This window comes from Drosophila santomea, chromosome X (genome assembly GCF_016746245.2).
Source record: "Drosophila santomea strain STO CAGO 1482 chromosome X, Prin_Dsan_1.1, whole genome shotgun sequence".
NCBI classification, from domain to species: domain Eukaryota; kingdom Metazoa; phylum Arthropoda; class Insecta; order Diptera; family Drosophilidae; genus Drosophila; species Drosophila santomea.
The window spans coordinates 8,082,806-8,102,215 of record NC_053021.2 but is presented as its reverse complement, the minus strand read 5'-3'; the positions used below and the strand labels follow the sequence as shown (position 1 = coordinate 8,102,215).

Genomic DNA, 19,410 nt, shown 5'->3' with positions numbered 1-19,410 from the left:
ACTGTGAGCTTGTAAAAAATGTTCAGACGATTTTTCAGAAAAGATTCATAAACACAATATCTGATTATTGAGAACAAATATTGCATTTCCCCTGTTGGCCATAACAATTAATTACAAATTAATTAAACTAACATCCTTTCGATGTTTTACAAGGCAACTACAGTAACCTAGATCCATCTAATTGCGCCTATTTGGCCAAAGGATTTCCCGAATCATGTTCACCTGCGATTCATCCTACGTTTCCAATTTGGTTTGTTTGTAAGGAATTGATATGCAACGATAATCGCAGCCAAGCGAAAATTCCACGCTAGAAGTATTAAAATAGTCGATGGCTCAAGTCAATGAACATTAATGAGTTTACTGTCCCTCTGAGTTTTGGGGCCTTTGGCTGTGATTTATGCAGGTGAAACGTCGTTAATCGCGATTCAATGAACTGAAATGAGTTCGGATACCCCCGTAATTATTCATATAGACTCTTTCTTGGTTTTCTTGGTTGACAACCGCCAACGACTTGACTTTGATTTCCCCAATTGCAATTCCGGAATTTCTGTGTTAATGATTTTGTGTTGCCGTTGTCATGACAGCCGCAAGTGGCAGCTAAAATCAAACAGTTTTGCGGCTAATTCTAATTCCAACTTATCCGCACCTTATCCAATTTCATCAGGTGGGCCAAGAAGTGAGGAAGAAGGAAGGAAGAACGAAAGAACGAAAGAAAGAAAATAAGGAAAGGCGGAAAGGAAGGGAGAAGAAAAGGTTGCAAACGAACAACGATTCACAACGATATTTTCGTACGGGCAGGCGGTTAAAAACGCCCAACATTCAACAAATTCCCCAGGCTGGTCATGTAGTACAGTGAACTACCGATAACAGCAACAACTTAACGAACAACAACACCGAGGTGCCCTTAGACAATCTATTCGTACAAGAGAAACACCAAACTCAACTAACAACAAATTGAAAGTGAGTATTTGACTTTTTCCTAATACATTACTATTACTTACTTGATAAATTATTTGCTGGCCTTTGATTGACACGTCTTGAAATCAATATTTTTAAATGAAATATTTGGTTTCAGTTACGGAAGTCCTACTGTACTTATACCTTGCAGAAAGAGGTTCAAATTGATTTGACAAATGTTCTTAAGCTAATAGTAAAAAGTAAAACGCCATTTAGACAGACAAGTTTTATCAAATATCAAATATATACATATATGTATTCACAGTGATATATCTGAAGTGAAAACTTATTTTGATTTATGAGTTATCTGTATGAGCACAATTATAATTTGTTGTGAATGAGTGTAAGGTAATATATATAAGATTTATTCCTTAAGAATTCATTACCTCCACTGGACGTGGTCAGCGTGCAGACGGGAAATAGTTGGGCCTGCAGGAACTGCACGCGACCGCCTCCAAAGTCCATGGTATATATAATATATATATAGTATTTCGATTCCTACGGCATCATGATGGAAGAGGGAAGAGCAGGGAAAGTGCTATGCGGTATTTGGGATTGAACTCAAATGGGAGCACAGACTGTTGATTGATTTCCACTACCGCGCTTCACTTGCTTTTGGCACACATTGAAAAAATGCAAAACCACTCGGATATATCCTTTACACTAGGTCCTTATGCAATCGCTGTGGTTAGCGGCTATAGGCGTCATTATTGTTGGTATTCCACACACCGATTCCGACTCTACGACACTACGACACTACGATACTACGATACTATGACACTTTGACACTATGAAGTTGTGTTGTGGCTCTATGTACGTCTCGATTCGCATTGCGTCGTCAATTGATAACCACCGATTTGGCCAAACTGAGCCGCAGTCGATGATTCGAGCCGTTGTGAGCCAACTCGAATTTCCACTGCGACTGTTATAAACAAATAAACAAAGCCTCGCCAGTTCTCGTTCGCTTTCTCTCTCTCTTTCTGCCAATCCTCGTTGTCTAATGTTCCAAGGAAGTGCAAGGCAGTAGAGTCCTAGCATTCTACACATACCAATACACTTCATATCTATGAGCCATCCACCTATTCATCCATGGCATGCCGTGAACATGAATTCGATTCGATGGCTCAAACAAAGCCAAAGCCAAAGGCAACCAGCCTTGGATACGCCAAAAAAAAAAAACAAATAGAAAAATAGAAAAAAAAAAAAATGGGAAAAAACCAACGAACACCGTTCGTGGAATTTTTGTTGCATATTCTAACGAGCAACAAATGTTTGCCGAAGGTGGAGCGATTCACGGATATGAATATCATCAGGTCACGTTTACACCGCACACTATATAGTTTGCTTGCTAAGCATCGAGATAATTCCAGTTTACCGCAGATGAAGTGTATTATTGAGCGATTTCATAAACAATCTATTCGAAGTTAGCTTTAAAATAATTATGTTGCTCAAACCCCTGTAATTTAAAATATGCAAGCTTATTCATTTCATTTTCGTTTTGGAAAACCATTTAGAAGATCAGCTGCTGTCGATTTAAACATTTTTCTAATAGCTAGAGAAGCCAGACATAAAAATAAAATAGTCGCAGCCAAATAGAAAAATGTAAAAGAAAAGCGAATAGAAATCAAAGCACAGCCTCGATGCCAAAACGAATTTGTCAAAGTCGCTCCTCCTTGGCATACGAAAAGCGTGGGTGAGGGGGGGTGAGAGGGGTGCAACACCGTGGTAAACATTTACTAGAAGTGGAGGGAGGGTAGTGAGGAAGAAGCAGCAGCTGTCAGCTGCCTACGCGGACACAAAACGAACAGGTGTCAAAGAGCGAGAGGAGAGAGCCAAGCGAGAAGAGCAAACTTTTAATCAGTCGCTACCTATCGTCCTCCCTTCTCTTAATCTTTCTCCTCCTTCTCCTCCTTCTCGATTTGCCTGCTTTTTCTATTTGTTTCTGCCTATGAGATTATGTCATCGAAGTGGATGAGCAGCGAGAAGAAGCAGATAAACCATATGAGGTTAGGATACCGAATGCAATATACCCTTCCGTCTAAAGAAGAACTTGTTTTGGGGTTTAGCTTTTCATATCTCTATAAAATACAATAATACCACACAGAAGAGCATTTTTGAAAGAAAACGCTGCAGCAGCGATAAAAGCAACAGCAATGATCTTGATCGTGCAATTTATGTGTTTTCTATTTTGGCAAGACGCCGTGACTGCCAAGGCGAAAAGAAGACTCTCTAACCGAACCGTAAACGCATGCCGTCCTCCTCCTGACCCCGCGTAACGGCTCCTTTGTCCATTTTCCCCGCTTTTCGCCGATTTTTCCGCCCCTCTTTTCGCACCCCCCCTCCCAGATTTTCAAGACCCTGCGCCGCTTGGCCCTCGTCAATCATCGAATTGTGCCAGCGATTAGCTTTCGCCACCCCATCCTCCGATTTGTCCGCCAAGAATTTTTCTCACTTTCCGATTCTACAGTGAATCTCATTTCATTTAAAAACTTTTTTCAAAAATATATACATATTTATGATGTATGCATATTATATTAATAAGATGTATTCAACATTTTCATAAGTATGTAATAAATTATATTTTAATATCCTAATATTTATATTTTGTGTATCAAAATGATCATCATAATATATTAATTAAATCTTATATGGGTTTCCTTTCTAGCCAATATGCACTGTATCTCTTTTAGCTTTCAGCTAGCTGGCCGCTTTGGGCAAATTAACAAATTGCAATTAAAAATTTCCGTTTGCCATATTTTGGCAGCGGTCGACATGTGTGTTTTTGTTCACACAAAAAATAAAATCACCCGAATCCGCATTTCGATGCTGTATAATAATTGTGACAGTGATAAACGATGTACACGAATTGGTAGTGAAAAGCGAATTATGGGATTGCTGAATAATATTCCCGATGGATATCTGCAGATTGTGCATGCTCCTTTTGATGTTCAATCTCTAGAGGGAGTGACTCAGTGGTTCTTTTCTTATTTGATATTTTCAGACATGTACATATATGTGAAGGAGACATCTTCTACCCTTTAGTGTAAAAATTACTTATACGACATGTGGACCAGACTAAAGATTAATTGCTCACCAGATGATTGCTAGCTATAAAAATTACTTTTCGAGGTGCCTAAATTGTTTTAAAACATTTTACTGCTAGCCCCTTTAAAGCAAAACATTTTTACGAGATGCCCACACGGCGTATGCGTAATAAACTAAAAAGTTATTTAGCTGCAGAGCGGAATAGCTTTCATTTTAGTTATCTTTTGACAAGATAACGAAAGTCTTTGAACATTTCTTATCATAAATATTTGAGAGATACTTTTAAGGGTAACCCAAAATCCGTTTCTTGTGTAACCCCTTCTTGAGTGGATTTCCTTTGTTCCGTTTTTATTTTTGCTTACACATCAAATTGAATCTTCATTATCGGTCGACAGCGCTTGAGTGAACATCTTGTGTGGCACACGGGAGAAAATAGTAAGTGCACCGGAAAAAAAACGCATCCATTTGAAACTATTTCGGTTAATCATGTTTAATTGAGAATTATTTTGCATGGGTTTATAGCATTTGCCTTTGTATTATTTCAACATATCAAAATAATATTGAATTGTTTGGTGATGCTGCTGTTTTTTTTCTTAGTGTTGGGGATGGAGCATCTAACGGCACTCACCATTCACATAGTCGCCCAGGACTAGAGAGCATTCCATGTCATTGCATTTGAAGTTGGCTCTCACCACATTGACGTTAACGGTACTGCTATCTCTTTTGAGCTCCAGCTCATCTTGCTCTCCCTCTTCCGCCTCCTCCTTGGATTCCAGCTCGACTCCCTCTTCCTCTTCCACCTCTGCTGCTGTCCCTCTCTCTGCGCTCTTGCAGCGCTCATTGTTGTTGCTATCATCGCTGCAACTGCTGCAGCATCTCTCCGCACTGCCCCCGCTGCCCACGCTCCCCCCACTCCCCGCCGTCGTCTCGCTCTGGTGCACGGGCAGAGGCTGCAGGAGGGCGAGGGGGCAGTGGCGTCTGCTCATCGAAGCCGAGCTCAAGGTTCTCAGCAAGCGGCTCAGAGAGGCGGACATTGCCTCCCTCTCTCGCTCCGCCATCTTTGGATGGATGCACTCAAACAAAAACAAATGGGGAAAGAACGCACTCCACCTCAAGAACACAGATCGAAGCGCGCGCGTGCCTGTCCAGCCCAACTAACGGTTTATCTCGGAGTCGCTCTCCTCTTCTTCGTCCAGCTAAGCTCAGCTCAGCTGCTAGCGCAACTGCTGACTGAGCTGCAAAACCAACGCGGACGACAATGGTGGCCTCTGCCACTGCCGCTGCCGACGTCGATGTCGCTGCCTTTGGCGAAATTGCGAATCACAGTAAACCACGGCATTAAAATTGTTGCTGCCACGGCGTTGCCTTTGTGCAAGGCACCGACGAAAAACAACCATACAACAAAAACAAACTGAAGGCCCGCTCAAAAGGCCGAACCAGATATACCCTCAAACAAAGGCTCCTGCAGCGGGCTACACGCATACGGATGGCAGGAAACACAAGCATGATAGTTGAGAGGCGCATAGTACACAAAATGACCGAGATTCATATCAATTTATGGATAATTACTTATTTATTAGATTGTACGAATTTATTTCATATGGTACACATGGCGTATGCGTAACTTCTGCTACTTCACGATAACTGTTGCTATCTTAAAGATGGGATGCGTTTTCATACTTATTCCCCAAATGCGGGTGCTCTCCTGTTAGAGTATTCAAAAACAAAAAAAAAAACAAACAAAAACTGAAAAGCAACAAAAAATAGTTTTTCGTTGTTTTGTTGTAGGCCTACTACACGTGGCAATGCAGGCGGTGGGCGGGTCAGTGGGCGCACTAGCTGGGTGGGGGCATTATAACTCCCCTTCAGCCTTACCGCCCACCATCAGCGCCTCCCCCGCCTCCCTCCCGTTTGAAACTCCGCTGCGATTAACATAAATTGCGCACGACATGGGCTATAAACAGCGCAGCAAAATCCCGGCCCCCTTCATCCCTGCAGTGCTTTACAGTACCCACCCAGTGCCGGAGCATTTGTTTTGCGATTTTAAAATATACATATAATAAAAAAAATATGCTCACTAAAAATCCCATTTGAGTTAGGACAACTCCCTTCCGGGCCACACACCACGGAAATCGAGCCCTTTTTTGTTGCCTACTTTTTGGCGCGTGAGCGATTTCCATCAGTGATGATGAAATTTTATCAGGAGAATGGCATGATTTATGACCTGTTACTCTGCTGTAAATTGCAGATATTGCAAGAATAAAACGTATAAGTTTTTAAGTGTTTTTTTTTTTTAAATGTCCCATTGCACATTTGCAATATTTGCATATTATTGCAGCCATTCATCAAGAGAAACGCTTGACATTTATGTTTTATTTGAGTTGTGCCAAAATGCTGGCAAATGCTGGTCTTCATTTGGCGATGACAGATTGCCGCATTTTCAAAATAAGCAATTTGCAAATGAAAAATCTATCTCAAGCGCAAGTATAAATACGAACTTTGTGCGAATATTCAATAAATTACAAGATAGTAAGCTGGTACAACATCTCTTTAGGGAAATCCATCTTAAAAAAGCCAAAAGGGCGATAAAAATAGCTGATTTGGCAGCCCCACTGCCCCCCCATCGAAGACCCCCATCCAAAATCTCGCTCCTCCGTTCTTTGTGTGTTTTGCATGGCCCGCTTGGCACCAATTCCTTTTATTTTTACTTTTTTTTAGCTCTTTTAGCTTCAACTTGGTTGTTTTTGGCGGAGATGGAGACGATGTCGGCTTATTGGCATTTGACAGCGGCCTGGCAGCGGCGGGACGTCCTTAGAGAAGAGGTCCTTACGGGCGGCTCAATCTCAATGACTTGGCGGCGGCGCCACGCAAGGAGAACGCTTTTGCTAAAAACTGTGCCACAGATGCTTCATTCGCTTGATTAACCCAAACATGGGGATACTTTAAAAACAAGCCACTAAATTATAACCCTCTACTACCGCCTAATACTACCGATTGTCACGTGATGCGTAATACCAACGCGCCTTGCCAATCACTAATCGTAACGGATAATCTGTGATTGCCATGTATCGATTAATAATCACCGCGATATAATCTGCAATCTGCGTAGTTCGTTGTGCCACCACAACGATTTAAGGATTCATTTCCGCCGGATATTGCCGCGAGGCGTCATATCGTTTTTGTCTGCAATGCGTCATTAGGCGCACGGGGCAAGCTAAGGTAACGCCAGCTGCAACGCCCGAGATCCCGAAAGCCCCAAAACCCACCACCTCCCCCCTAAAGATATAGACCCCCCCCTCCCTAGATGGAGGCCCCATATTATAGCCTTGCGTCGCTTGCATGTCATTTTGCTTCACCAATTGGTTGCGTCTCCTTTGTTCCTTTTTATATATCCTTTTTTTTTGTTGTGTTTGCTCAATGGTTTCGTGTAGTAGTTTTTTCTTTTATCATTGTTTTTTTTGTGCTTTTGTTTAGTTTCGTATTTTTGGCTGCGGCCGCCCGCAGCACAGTGAAGCCCATCCGTCCGTAATCCCCGTCGGAATTACCCCGTTTCCGGGGGGCTTTTGGGGGGATAACCGATAACCAAGTAGAAGACAGTGACAGGAGCCGAAACAGAGCGGCAAGTGCTCCCTAACTCCTAGTTCTCCATATCCCCATTTCTCCATTTTTGCAATTCTTCGTTATTGATATGCATTTGGAGCCAAGACGAAAATAGACGCCGGCACCAAAAAAAGAAACATATTGCAACTATTTACGGCGGACGTCAGGTACGTCAGGTACGTCAAATGCCAGCTAAAAAGCCAAAAACTACAGCGGCAAACTGGAAGTTTTTCCTCTTTTCCCCTTTCTTCTTTCGACAGGCGAACGGAAAATGTACGGCGGTCTTTTATTTATGAAGCGTTTTCCCAGCTTAATTGATTACTGCAGGACAGCCGTGGCTTGGTAGCAACTGAACTGGTTGAATAATTGTACTAATTCATTTGCTGCCAATCAATTAATCTTACTGATCACGCAAATAGTTTCAATATCTGTTTGTTCGGATTTGATTAGGAAAAATATGTTGTATTTCTAATAACCATTGTGTATGGTTGTAATTAGAACTAGACTTTCATAATTCATGAAATGGCCAGTAACTGATATTAAAAAGAAACTACTACAAATGGTTTCCCTAAGGACATAACTCTGCTAGTTTTAATATTTTTCCTACTCTAATATATACGGAATAAGACTTGGACTCACCATCGTTTTGCTTGGTTGGCTGCTGCTGCTGAAACTCACAGATCTCCGGACCCAACATCGAGTTCCGGTTCTCCTTGTCCTTGACGCCCTTCTGCATTTCGGTTCGGCGGCGATGTTCCTCCTCCTGTGCCGGCTATCCTCTCACTCCACGACCACGACCACGTCCACGTCGGGATCTTGCTTCTTGAGATTACGTGACTTCACTTGGTGTGCTGGTGCGGATAGTGGGGTGACGACGAGGTGGTGAGGTTGGTTACCAGTTCGTGGATGCGATTGATGGACAAGCTGATTGTGCTGAATTTGTCTCCGTTTAGGAATCTGATTTTCCCGTTCGTGTGTTCATGTGTGTGTTAAATGAGTGACTAAAGGGGTGAATGTGATTTTCAAAAAAATGGCTACGGATGGGGTTTTTGTGGCTATGTGTTGTGGGCCGAATTAAACTCTAGTATCAGCGCCTACTTTGGTACATATTCACTTGCGGACATCGAATTCAATCGGCACACTGCGACTATCTATCTATCTAGCACACTCGTTTCCTCGTTTTCACACCTCAAGTTAGGCGCACACAGCGCGAAAATGTTCTACTCAAATTGATCCCTTTTTAGCCAAATTAAGCATTGTGGTATTTAAATTGGAAAACCTAAAAAAAAGCACCAGCATTTTTAATAAAAAGGGGAAGCTTATGGAATATTGCATTAACTATACTGCAATTTGCTGTACAACTAATCATATCAAAGTTTTAATAATTCTGATTAATAACGTTCTGTTTGTTTTTATAACACTTTGAGTTTGCACACAGTATACATGACATATTTCTCCAAGTGTACGTTCCCAATGAAGCGCTATTTTCACCTTGAAGCGAGCGGTAAATGTTAACGGTGAACGGCGCCCAACGCCGGATACCGGGTAACTGGCTACTGGCCACCGGACGGGCTCCGATGCCGCCGGAAAAGTCAGAAAAATCGGAAAAGTCGAAAAGGTCGGAAAAATCGGAAAGGAAATGGGAAACACTTCGTGACAATGCGACGCGGGCTGGCAAACAAATCAAAGCGAATTAGTTGCATTAGTGGCAGCTATCAGCGGCAAAGGCAGCAACACGGCTCCAGGATGCGGCGCCGCTGCCAATGGCTCTCCTGCCACTCTACCCGTCTCTGTCTCTCCCTGCCTCTGTCTCTGTCCCTGTTCCTGTTCCCGTCCCTGTTCCACTTCCGTCACCGTCTCCATATCCGTTTCCGTTTCCAGCTGCACCTACAGCTGCAGCTCCTCCTCTGCCAAGTCGCCTGGCGTGCCAGCACCTGGGGCCATAATGCACATGCGAGTCCATTGGGGAACAGGGTGTCCTCCGTTCACATACAGGTGCTGAACTCAAGGAGGTTCAAACTAATATGTTGTGAATCCTAATTATGCTAGAACTACATCCATATATGTCTTCAAATGAGTTCAGTAGCGATGTTAGTAGGATTTAGATGAAGAGTTATTCCAATAATTGATCTCTTGAAAGTGCAACTAATTCTGAAATAATTAATTAACAATATTAAAGACCTAAAAGTTATGTAAAGCATGGAAAACAGATGGAATCTGTAAGAGAAACGCTGCTAGGCAGTTTTTAAAATATATTTTTTTAATAGATAATCAGTAAGTTTCCTACAACTATTTAGCATGCACTTTGAAATGGTAATCATATTGATTAAATTACATATATACTTGTATATTTTAAATTAAACAATTAAACCGCAACGACACCCCTTATTGCAGATAATCGTATGCACTGGCATATTCATCGGATTCCCCCACATTCAAACCATCCATTTCGCTGCCATTGCTGATTATGTGCCATTAAAATTGGCTGCCAATTGGCAAAAGTTTTTTTTTTTTTTTTTCGCTCCGCATTCTGCTGCATTCTGCATAGCCGCTTTCTCCATTATTTTCACTCCACATCCATGACGGGCTTTTGTTCTTAGTCCTGAGGCTTTGCCCTTTGCCTGCGGTTCAAAGTTCAATGCATTTGCGCTTGCGACACGCACACTCGCACACAAACACACTCGCACGTCAGTGTGCCACGCCCACACACAGCGCCCCCAACTTTGGCAGTGCACCTGACCAGTGTTGTTGTTGTGGCCATTTTAGGGCTGAACTCTACGGTTTTAACTAGTTTATTTTCTATTTGATTTATAAACAATGTACAGATATATTCTGCAAGCTCCAAAATCGGATATTTATTTTCAAAACTATTCTCAGACTCAAAAAAAAACAATTGAAATGGTGCTCAAAAGTATGCCATGTTGTTTTTTAAACTTTTGCAGCATACTTTTAGACACTCTCCCTAAAAAGATATAATTCCCAAGTCCTCATTAACTAAATCAAATTGTTTCCTTATTTAAAATCAATTAATTGTTTCCTTATTTAAAATCTATTAATGGTTTCATTATTTAAAATCACTTCATTGTTTCCTTATTTAAAATGACTTCATTGTTTCCCTTTTTAAAATCCATTAATTGTTACCTTATTTAAAATCAATTAATTGCTTCCTTATTTCACTTAAAATAAACCAGCATTTTAATGTTTCTAATATCGCATTGTGTAGCTATTTTCGCAACTTTTCTCCACTCATTATACCCGTTACTCGTAGAGTAAAAGGGTATACTAGATTCGTTGAAAAGTATGTAACAGGCAGAAGGAAGCGTTTTCGACCATATAAAGTATATATATTCTTGATCAGGATCAATAGCCGAGTCGATCTGGCCATGTCCGTCTGTCCGTCCGTCTGTCCGTCCGTCTGTCCGTCTGTCCGTCTGTCCGTCCGTATGAACGTCGAGATCTCAGGAACTACAAAAAAAAGAAAGTTGAGATTAAGCATACAGACTCCAGAGACATAGAAGCAGCGCAAGTTTGTCGATTCATGTTGCCACGCCCACTCTAACGCCCACAAACCGCCCAAAACTGCCACGCCCACACTTTTGAAAAATGTTTTGAAATTTTTTCATTTTTGTATTAGTCTTGTAAATTTCTATCGATTTGCAAAAAAACTTTTTGCCACGCCCACTCTTACGCCCACAAACCGCCCAAAGCTGCCACGCCCACACTTCTGAAAAATGTTTTGATATTTTTTCATTTTTGTATTAGTCTTGTAAGTTTCTATCAATTTGCCAAAAAACTTTTTGCCATGCCCACTCTAACGCCCACAAACCGCCAAAAACTGTCAGTGTTGAAATTTCTTCTTCGCACATCCACTAGCTGAGTAACGGGTATCAGATAGTCGGGGAACTCGACTATAGCGTTCTCTCTTGTTTTCTTTTTGTTTCACCAAAATTGACAGCTCTGCACCTGACAGTCCATCTTTACACATTTCCACAAAACGCCGAGGCGTCGAAAAATCCTAAACGCAACTTAGTCAGACTTTTATGGGGGATTTGGGGGGTACTTGGGGGTGCTGAGGTTGGGGCATTGGACTCTTCTGGTTCTCCAGTTTGCATTTGAATTTGAGTTTCGGCTATGGGGAGAATGTTCCTGTCAGCCATCAAGCGGGAGAAATGAAATATGCGCGACTTCTACGGGCGAAACTAAATGAACTCTGAACTTTATGCGAAATTTCACCTCATGCATGCATGCATGCATGTGTGTGAGTGCTGGTATGTGTGTGTGTGAGTGTGTGAGTGCAGGAGTGTGTGTGTGCTGCGTGCTTTAAACTTTTGTTGCCTGGCAAAGTAAATTTGGATAAGGTTTTTTGGTTAACTAAGGTACAAGGCAGGCGCTGCGGAAAACACTGCGCAAAAAAATGTATAAAAATCCAAATAGTTATTATTAGTTTATTTATAAAAAAAAAACACCACCCAATAGAACTATTTACCTACTTCTGAAAGTGGCAAATACTATTTTATTTTATTTATATTTAAATTCAAATATTTAAAATATTTTTACTGTGCATACATTATTCGTCTGGCTTTCAATTTTTCAGCTTGAAATGCCAAAAGTGCGTCATGAATAATGATATATGGGGTGCTGTGGTAACCGGCGGGAATAAGTGAGGTAATGGTGGAAGTTTTAGGGAGGTTTTGGGTCGGAAAGTGGGCCATGAGTTTGAAAGGAAGTAAAGGAAGTGGCCAAAGCAGCGGAAATTCCTTAACTTGATGCGGAATTTTCAATGTGTTGCAACGCACCAGCAAGGGTTAAAGGTCGGTCCTGGAATTAACACGAAATGCCTTTAAAAATTCTATAATTAAATATTACACATAGACGAATCAAATTCTATTCAAATACAAATATTACACAAACACGATTCAAATTCTATGCAGCTACAAATATTTTCATAGCATATAAAATATTCCTAATCAACCAAAGCTTTCTTTATTTAAATGATACAAACATAGCGAAATTCATTTGCATTTGATACAAATATAGCAAAATTCATTTGTATTTGTAAATGACATCTAACATAGGTACTGCATTTAAGTTTTACTGCTGCCAAATCGCTTTGGTTTATGGCCACTTTTGGTGCAATTTGCAAAAAGTTCGAGGGTTAATTGAGCGATTTGCTATTTTGCTATTTTGCGATTTGCGATGGGCTCTGTGTCGCATTATCCTCCGGTTTGCAGTGCCGCTTGTCCCGCTGCCATTGACTTGGTCCTTAGCTCTAATTTTAGATGCCGGCTACGTCAGCGGGCCAATTTGGCGAGTACCGCTGCCACCGGCGACTCTGCGGCTGTTTGATCAATAACCCAGATATATGGCCATAACAACAAACAGCAGGCAACCAACAAGAACAACAGCGCAATCAACAATGCCACACACAGACCCAAAAGCCCCACAAGTCGACCAAGTCCAGCGTATTGAAACGCTGGCTGCCATCAAATTAATTGCAGCTGCATTGAGACACTTCATTTCTTCATTTTCAGTTAATAACTGCCGATTTTTGAACTGACAATAAAACTAAGCGCAACTGCAACAACAAGGAACCAAAACATCTTATACCAAAAAAAACCAACTAAACACGAAATTTAAACGGAGAACAAAGGAGAGACATCAAGAAGGAAAAACAGAGAAAATGGGACGCAAGGTAACCGTGGCGGTGTCCACACTGAACCAATGGGCACTGGACTTTGAGGGGAACATGGTGAGGATACTGCAGTCCATCCTGGAGGCCAAGGACATGGGCGCCAGCTATCGCACCGGACCAGAGCTGGAGGTTTGGTAAGTTCCGCGATCTTCTCAATCGAAATGATATTCATAATTCATTCATTCTGCACACAGTGGCTACAGCTGCGAGGACCACTTTCGTGAGCCGGACACATTCCTGCACTCGTGGGAGGTGCTGCTGGAGGTGATGATGTCGCCCATGTGGTAAGACCATATATAGCAGCAATATATACACACACAGATTAATCCACTTGAATCAATCGTAGTGAGAATATGCTAGTGGACGTGGGCATGCCGGTGATGCATCGCAATGTGGCCTACAATTGTCGCGTGGCGTTCTTCAATCGCCAGATCCTGCTTATCCGGCCCAAGATGGCCATGTGCGACGATGGCAACTATAGGGAGTCGCGTTGGTTCACCGCCTGGACGAAGGCCCTGCAAACGGAGGAGTATGTGCTGCCGCGAATGATTGCCCAGCATACGGGTCAGCAGACGGTGCCCTTTGGCGATGCGGTGATTGCCACCAGGGACACCTGCTTGGGCTACGAGATCTGCGAGGAGCTGTGGAATGTGCGCAGCAAGCACATCGAGATGTCGCTGGCCGGCGTGGAACTGATCGTGAACAGCTCCGGCAGCTACATGGAGCTGCGAAAGGCGCACATCACCAGCGATCTCATCCGGAATGCCAGCTTCAAGGCCGGCGGCGCGTATCTCTTTAGTAATCTTCGCGGTTGCGATGGCCAGCGGGTGTACTTCAATGGTTGCTCGGCCATAGCGCTGAATGGCGAGATTCTGGCGCGGAGTCAGCAGTTTGCACTGCAGGATGTGGAGGTCACGCTGGCCACCATCGATCTGGAGGAGATTCGCGCCTATCGCGTGAGCCTGAGGTCACGCTGCATGGCGGCTGCATCGGCAGCGGATTACCCACGGATTCACTGTGACTTTGAGATGTCCACGCACAGTGACATCTTCAAGACGTCGACTCCGCCACTGAATTGGCCCATTCTAACGCCGGAGGAGGAGATTGCCCTGGGACCGGCCTGTTGGCTGTGGGACTATCTGCGAAGATCCGGTCAGGGTGGATTTTTTCTACCCCTAAGCGGTGGTGTTGATTCCAGTAGCTCGGCCACCATAGTGCACTCCATGTGCCGGCAGATCGTGCAGGCTGTCCAGCTGGGCGATGCCCAGGTGCTCCACGATATCCGACAGATTCTGGCCGACTCGGACTATACACCGGATAATGCCGCCGGATTGTGCAACCGATTGCTGGTCACCTGCTACATGGGCAGCGTGAATAGCAGCAAGGAAACCCGCAGGCGTGCCGCCCAACTGGCCAACCAACTGGGCAGTTACCACATCGAGATCAGCATTGACTCGGCGGTGAATGCCCTATTGAGCATATTCAATGCCGTCACCGGTTTGACGCCCCGTTTCCGGACACAGGGCGGATGTGCCCGTCAGAATCTGGCACTGCAGAATATGCAATCGAGGATACGCATGGTGCTGGCCTACATCTTTGCCCAGTTGATGTTGTGGGTGCGGAATAGGCCAGGTGGCCTGCTCGTCCTGGGCTCGGCCAATGTGGATGAGTCCTTGCGCGGTTACCTCACCAAGTATGACTGCTCCTCGGCGGACATCAATCCCATTGGTGGCATCTCCAAAATGGATCTACGCCGGTTTCTGACCTACGCGAAGGATAAGTACGAAAATATGGCGGAGAGTATAGTTATCATTTACTGACCTCGATTTCCCATTTGCCAGATTCAATCTGCCCGTGCTGGAGTCCATCATCGATGCCCCGCCCACCGCCGAACTGGAGCCGCTGCAGGAGAACGGGGAGCTGCAGCAGACGGACGAGCAGGACATGGGAATGACCTACGCGGAGCTCTCCCAATACGGGCGACTGCGCAAACAGTCCTTCTGCGGCCCGTACAGCATGTTCTGCCACCTGGTGGCCACCTGGAAGGGCGATCTCAGTCCCAAGGAGGTGGCCGAGAAGGTGAAGCACTTCTTCCGCTGCTACGCCATCAATCGCCACAAGATGACCGTGCTGACGCCGTCGGTCCACGCGGAGAGCTACAGTCCCGATGATAATCGCTTCGACCATCGCCCATTCCTGTACAGACCCAACTGGAGCTGGCAGTTCAAGGCCATCGACGATGAGGTGGAGAAGCTGCAACCAATCTACACTCCATCGTCCGCTCAGTTGCGCCCCAGCAGCGAGGACTTGCTGCTTTCCACGCAGAGATCCTCCCACCTGGACGACTCCAAGCACTCGTCACCATTGTCCTCGGCCTCGGCGTCCGCATCGATTGATGTGGGCATTGCCACGGCAGCGGTACCACTGCCAGGTGCAGCTGCTCCGGGCGGTCTCTCCAAGAAGCCCAGTGGCTATTCCAAGGTGCACGTCAATGTGCTGGGCAAGATCAAGGACCGTACCGGCATTCCCGTCTAGGAACGGCATACTCGCAACGCACTGGAATTATATTATACACAGTTTTTGTTTATTGTTGTTTTAGCACGGCTTAATGTCTTTTGCTGCCACGCTAAGAAATGCACTTGAAATTTGTTAGATTTAGGCATCGGCTATCTTTTGCAACTATGTGCCTTCTATTGCTCGCAAAAAAAAAAAAATGTTTCCTTAACTGTTTCCGTAAAAATATGAATTTTGATCTAGTTATATGGCCATTAAATAAATTCTATTCCAAAGAAAAACCTATCCGTAATTATTAAGTGCTTATAGTTTTATACTAAACTTTTGTAATTTGCAACATCTTTACCATCTGTCTTAAAATGTTTCTTGTAATCCAAAACTGTTGTTAAGACTACTATTTTATCTATATGACATAGCACTTGGCAGTCATTAAATCACTAATAATGTAGCTTTACTATTCGGCAGCAAAGGGCATTATGCTGTGCATATACAGAATTGGAATCCATATGTGTAGAGATCCATATCCTAGGCGTAGAGATCCTTTCTTCAGATCCTTTTCTAGGTAGTCAGCCTTCGTAGAGTCCTTTGCAGTTTGCCTTATCTGAAAAGTGTATAATCTTGTCTTATGCTCAAGCTAAAAACTGGACAAACAGTTCGTTCGCCTGTCCAAACAATTTGTACAACAATCTTGTTCAAAAACAATTTATTTGGATAAATCACGCTATCAACTGACTTTACATAAGAACGATATTACCTGTTGTGTTATTGGTTGTGTACAGTGCGGTTTAAACTGGCATTAAACTGTTTGTTTTACCTGATTTTTTAAGACATCAAATTAATTATAACGATCAAATATTTTGACTGGTATAGGATTGTTTCACTACACGCCGTATTTAAAATTTATAAATTATATGTAACCCAATTTGGGGAACTTAGTTTAATGTTCAAATGTTCCAAAAGTTGCACTTTTAAAAACGCACTGTATGTTTATGAATTAAGATGAATTTGTTGATTCTAAGACATTTTCTCGACCTTAAAGCTAACCACATTACACGAAACCAATTAGGAACGTCAATTATATATGTTGTGGGCAAGTTAAGCCCAAAAATCATTCATAAGATATCACAAATATTTGCTTAAAATGTCCTATTAGCATCTAAAATTTTGTTGATCTACATATTGCACATAAAAGAGCAATTCAAATTGTATTTCCTTACTGAATTGTGAACTTGATTTTAGGTTTAAGACCAATGCAGCTTGTGCTAATTCCCCAATCTTTGAGAACACTTCCTTGGGAGATGGGCATTATTTTTTTTTTGTAGTCAAGTAAAGTATGTAGACATATAGCACATTGTGAATTTGAACACTCGCATCAGATCGATTTAAAGCCACACTGATTATACACTTCTGTAGAAGGAAATATATACACCAGACATTTTTGTAGTTTCAAATGGACTGGGCACTTTATGGTTCCTTCTAGAATATATGCATTACCTGAATTATATGGCTTATATCTCAAAAATTGGGTTATCATCCCCATTCACAGCCCAGTTCCTCCACAAGCAGTATATAATCTGCGATGGTATCATAGAACACATGATGCCTTATCAGGCCCTAAACCATATAAAAGGCTTTGGAAATAAACTTGAAATATATTTAAGATGTTAAGCGCATAGTTGTGCAATATCGCTGTTGGGAAGGAATCCCGTCCAGGCGATGATCGTGCGGAAGGTCGTGTCACTGCTAAGGCGCCTAATGACATGCACATTGATCTTCTTCCCATGGATGTCGTCCACTTTGCGGCCGCGCAGGTGATCCAGCACCATCTGGCCACGGGTGTGGTGGCCACTCAGCTCCACGGTGGCATAGTACTCCCGCTGCTCGGCGATCATCGCAGCTGGGAAGAGATAGGCGGCCGTGAGCAGGGCATCACAACTGATCCACTTGACGAATCCTCGCGGCTCCAGCATGGAGCGTTCCACACGCGTGAGCAGCTCGATGAATGGATGATCGACGGCGCCGAGGACATTCAGACGCCAGTCGAGGCTGGTCTGGAACTCTCCATCGATGCAGGGCTCCCAGGGCAGGATGAACGCCGGCTGCAGCAATCGCTCGAGTGTAATGTGCGCCGCCTCGGGATCCATCATGAAGTTGAATTCGGCACTTTTTGTGACATTGCCCTTGCCGAAAATGTTGCCGCCCATTATGTAGACTCGACCAATCTTCTCGAGAAATGAGCGGCCATACAAATTGATGCAGTTGGCAAAGTTGGTAAGCGGACCGCACAGCAGAAAGTCCACTTGACCGGGATTTGTGCTGGCCAGGCGGTACATGGCATTCACAGCGTGCTCCGGCTGCAGTTCCTGCTGCACATCGACGACGGGATAGTTGCCCACATCGTTGAGGCCATCCTGGCCATGGAAACGGTGGGTGTACTGCCAAGTGCGTGGCACTATGGGATCGGCACAGCCCCTAAACACCGGCACCTGTGTGGATCAAATGGTTAGAGATAGAGTTGGAAATCGGAATGTTTATAGTAGTTCACATCGCGCCTGTTTAAGGTGTGCAGCACCCGCAGGGCATTCAGTGTTCCATTGTCCACGTCCGTGTTGCCCTGCACCGTCGTTATGGCCACCACTCTGCAGCTCCTTCCGCCGGGCAGAGTCACCTCCTCGGCCCGCAGCATCATGGCCAGACCCCAGGCATCATCCGTCCCAATATCACAGTCGTAGACCACGAGGCGGTGCTTCTCGTCCATGTCGAACTTTATTCCCAACTCTGGTTGCTGTGGCTTCTATCGATTACGGAACTATCGCTGCGCCGGTCGCCTACGGTGGCCCCCAAAAATAAAATACTACATTTAACTTAATTCGGAAGGTTGCTCTTCACTGGCACAGCAGGGTGGCCAACGATGAATCCATGTCTCTGGAGGTGATTGGCCCACTCCCCTGAAAAGTGTTCTAACATTGAAATGTATTTCACGGCTATCTTATCCACTTGCATTTTTATTTAAAATAAATAAATTGGTTGCTAAAATTTCTGAAAGAATAATTATCAGTAACGACTATCAATTGTAAAATAAACAGCTGCAAACTGCAGTTTTACAACATGTAACATGTATGAAATGATGCAAGTGATGTAAGTGTATAGGGTATTCGGCTGTAAGTGTAACTAAATATTTAAATAACAAAGTAATAAATAAATAAATAATATATAATTATATATTTGTATATTTGAATATAATATTTGTATAGAAGTTTGAATATTTAACTGAAGTTTACTGCTTAATCATTAGAATCAACTTATATGCAACATATGTTCCTATTTTTATCTTTAGTTTAAAACAGAATTTGTTTTTAGAGGTCCAAAAAAATTGCTTAATTGAATTAAACAAAAGAAGAACACTAATTGAAACCCCATCCCACAGCATTTATTTCAGACTTAAGCATTGAAACCTAAGGTCTTATTTCAACACCCATGAATAAGAAAATAGACTATCCAAATAGAGAAAAGTCGTTTGCTTACTTAAGTGGGTGTTCCACGTTCATTTTCATCATCACTTATATGGGATGTACTCTCGTCTGGCATTCTACAGTCTAGAT

The 19,410-nt window shown here is 43.3% G+C and overlaps 2 protein-coding genes across 3 annotated transcripts; one reads left to right on the top strand and one right to left on the bottom strand.

Moving 5' to 3' along the window:
• The first annotated feature begins 635 nt into the window (after positions 1-635).
• LOC120455547 (glutamine-dependent NAD(+) synthetase) lies at positions 636-17,241 on the top strand. The gene is made up of 5 exons (XM_039641886.2): positions 636-960; positions 13,134-13,428; positions 13,489-13,578; positions 13,641-15,074; positions 15,136-17,241. Exons 2-5 carry the CDS (start codon positions 13,283-13,285, stop codon positions 15,827-15,829), a joined length of 2,364 nt encoding a protein of 787 aa, XP_039497820.1. The 5' UTR covers positions 636-960; positions 13,134-13,282; the 3' UTR covers positions 15,830-17,241.
• Positions 17,242-17,448: 207 nt separating this feature from the next.
• On the bottom strand, positions 17,449-18,913 carry LOC120455548 (uncharacterized protein C17G8.02). Of its 2 annotated transcripts, XM_039641888.2 has the most exons (3): positions 18,810-18,913; positions 18,354-18,636; positions 17,449-18,294 (listed from the first exon to the last, which is right to left on the bottom strand). In XM_039641888.2, exons 2-3 carry the CDS (start codon positions 18,564-18,566, stop codon positions 17,473-17,475), a joined length of 1,035 nt encoding a protein of 344 aa, XP_039497822.1. In that variant the 5' UTR covers positions 18,567-18,636; positions 18,810-18,913; the 3' UTR covers positions 17,449-17,472. The 2 variants fall into 2 exon arrangements, with proteins under 2 accessions (XP_039497822.1, XP_039497821.1); XM_039641887.2 differs by having other exon boundaries at positions 18,354-18,881.
• Positions 18,914-19,410: the final 497 nt, after the last annotated feature.

Bases quoted from the DNA above. Each gene is read 5' to 3' on its own strand.
- LOC120455547 (XM_039641886.2), top strand. From the start codon at position 13,283: ATGGGACGCAAGGTAACCGTGGCGGTGTCCACACTGAACCAATGGGCA. The intron at 13,579-13,640 runs GTAAGACCATAT...AATCAATCGTAG, and splicing joins GTGATGATGTCGCCCATGTG to TGAGAATATGCTAGTGGACG. The intron at 15,075-15,135 runs GTACGAAAATAT...CCCATTTGCCAG, and splicing joins CTGACCTACGCGAAGGATAA to ATTCAATCTGCCCGTGCTGG.
- LOC120455548 (XM_039641888.2), bottom strand. From the start codon at position 18,566: ATGGACGAGAAGCACCGCCTCGTGGTCTACGACTGTGATATTGGGACG. The intron at 18,295-18,353 runs GTGAACTACTAT...TGATCCACACAG, and splicing joins ACACCTTAAACAGGCGCGAT to GTGCCGGTGTTTAGGGGCTG.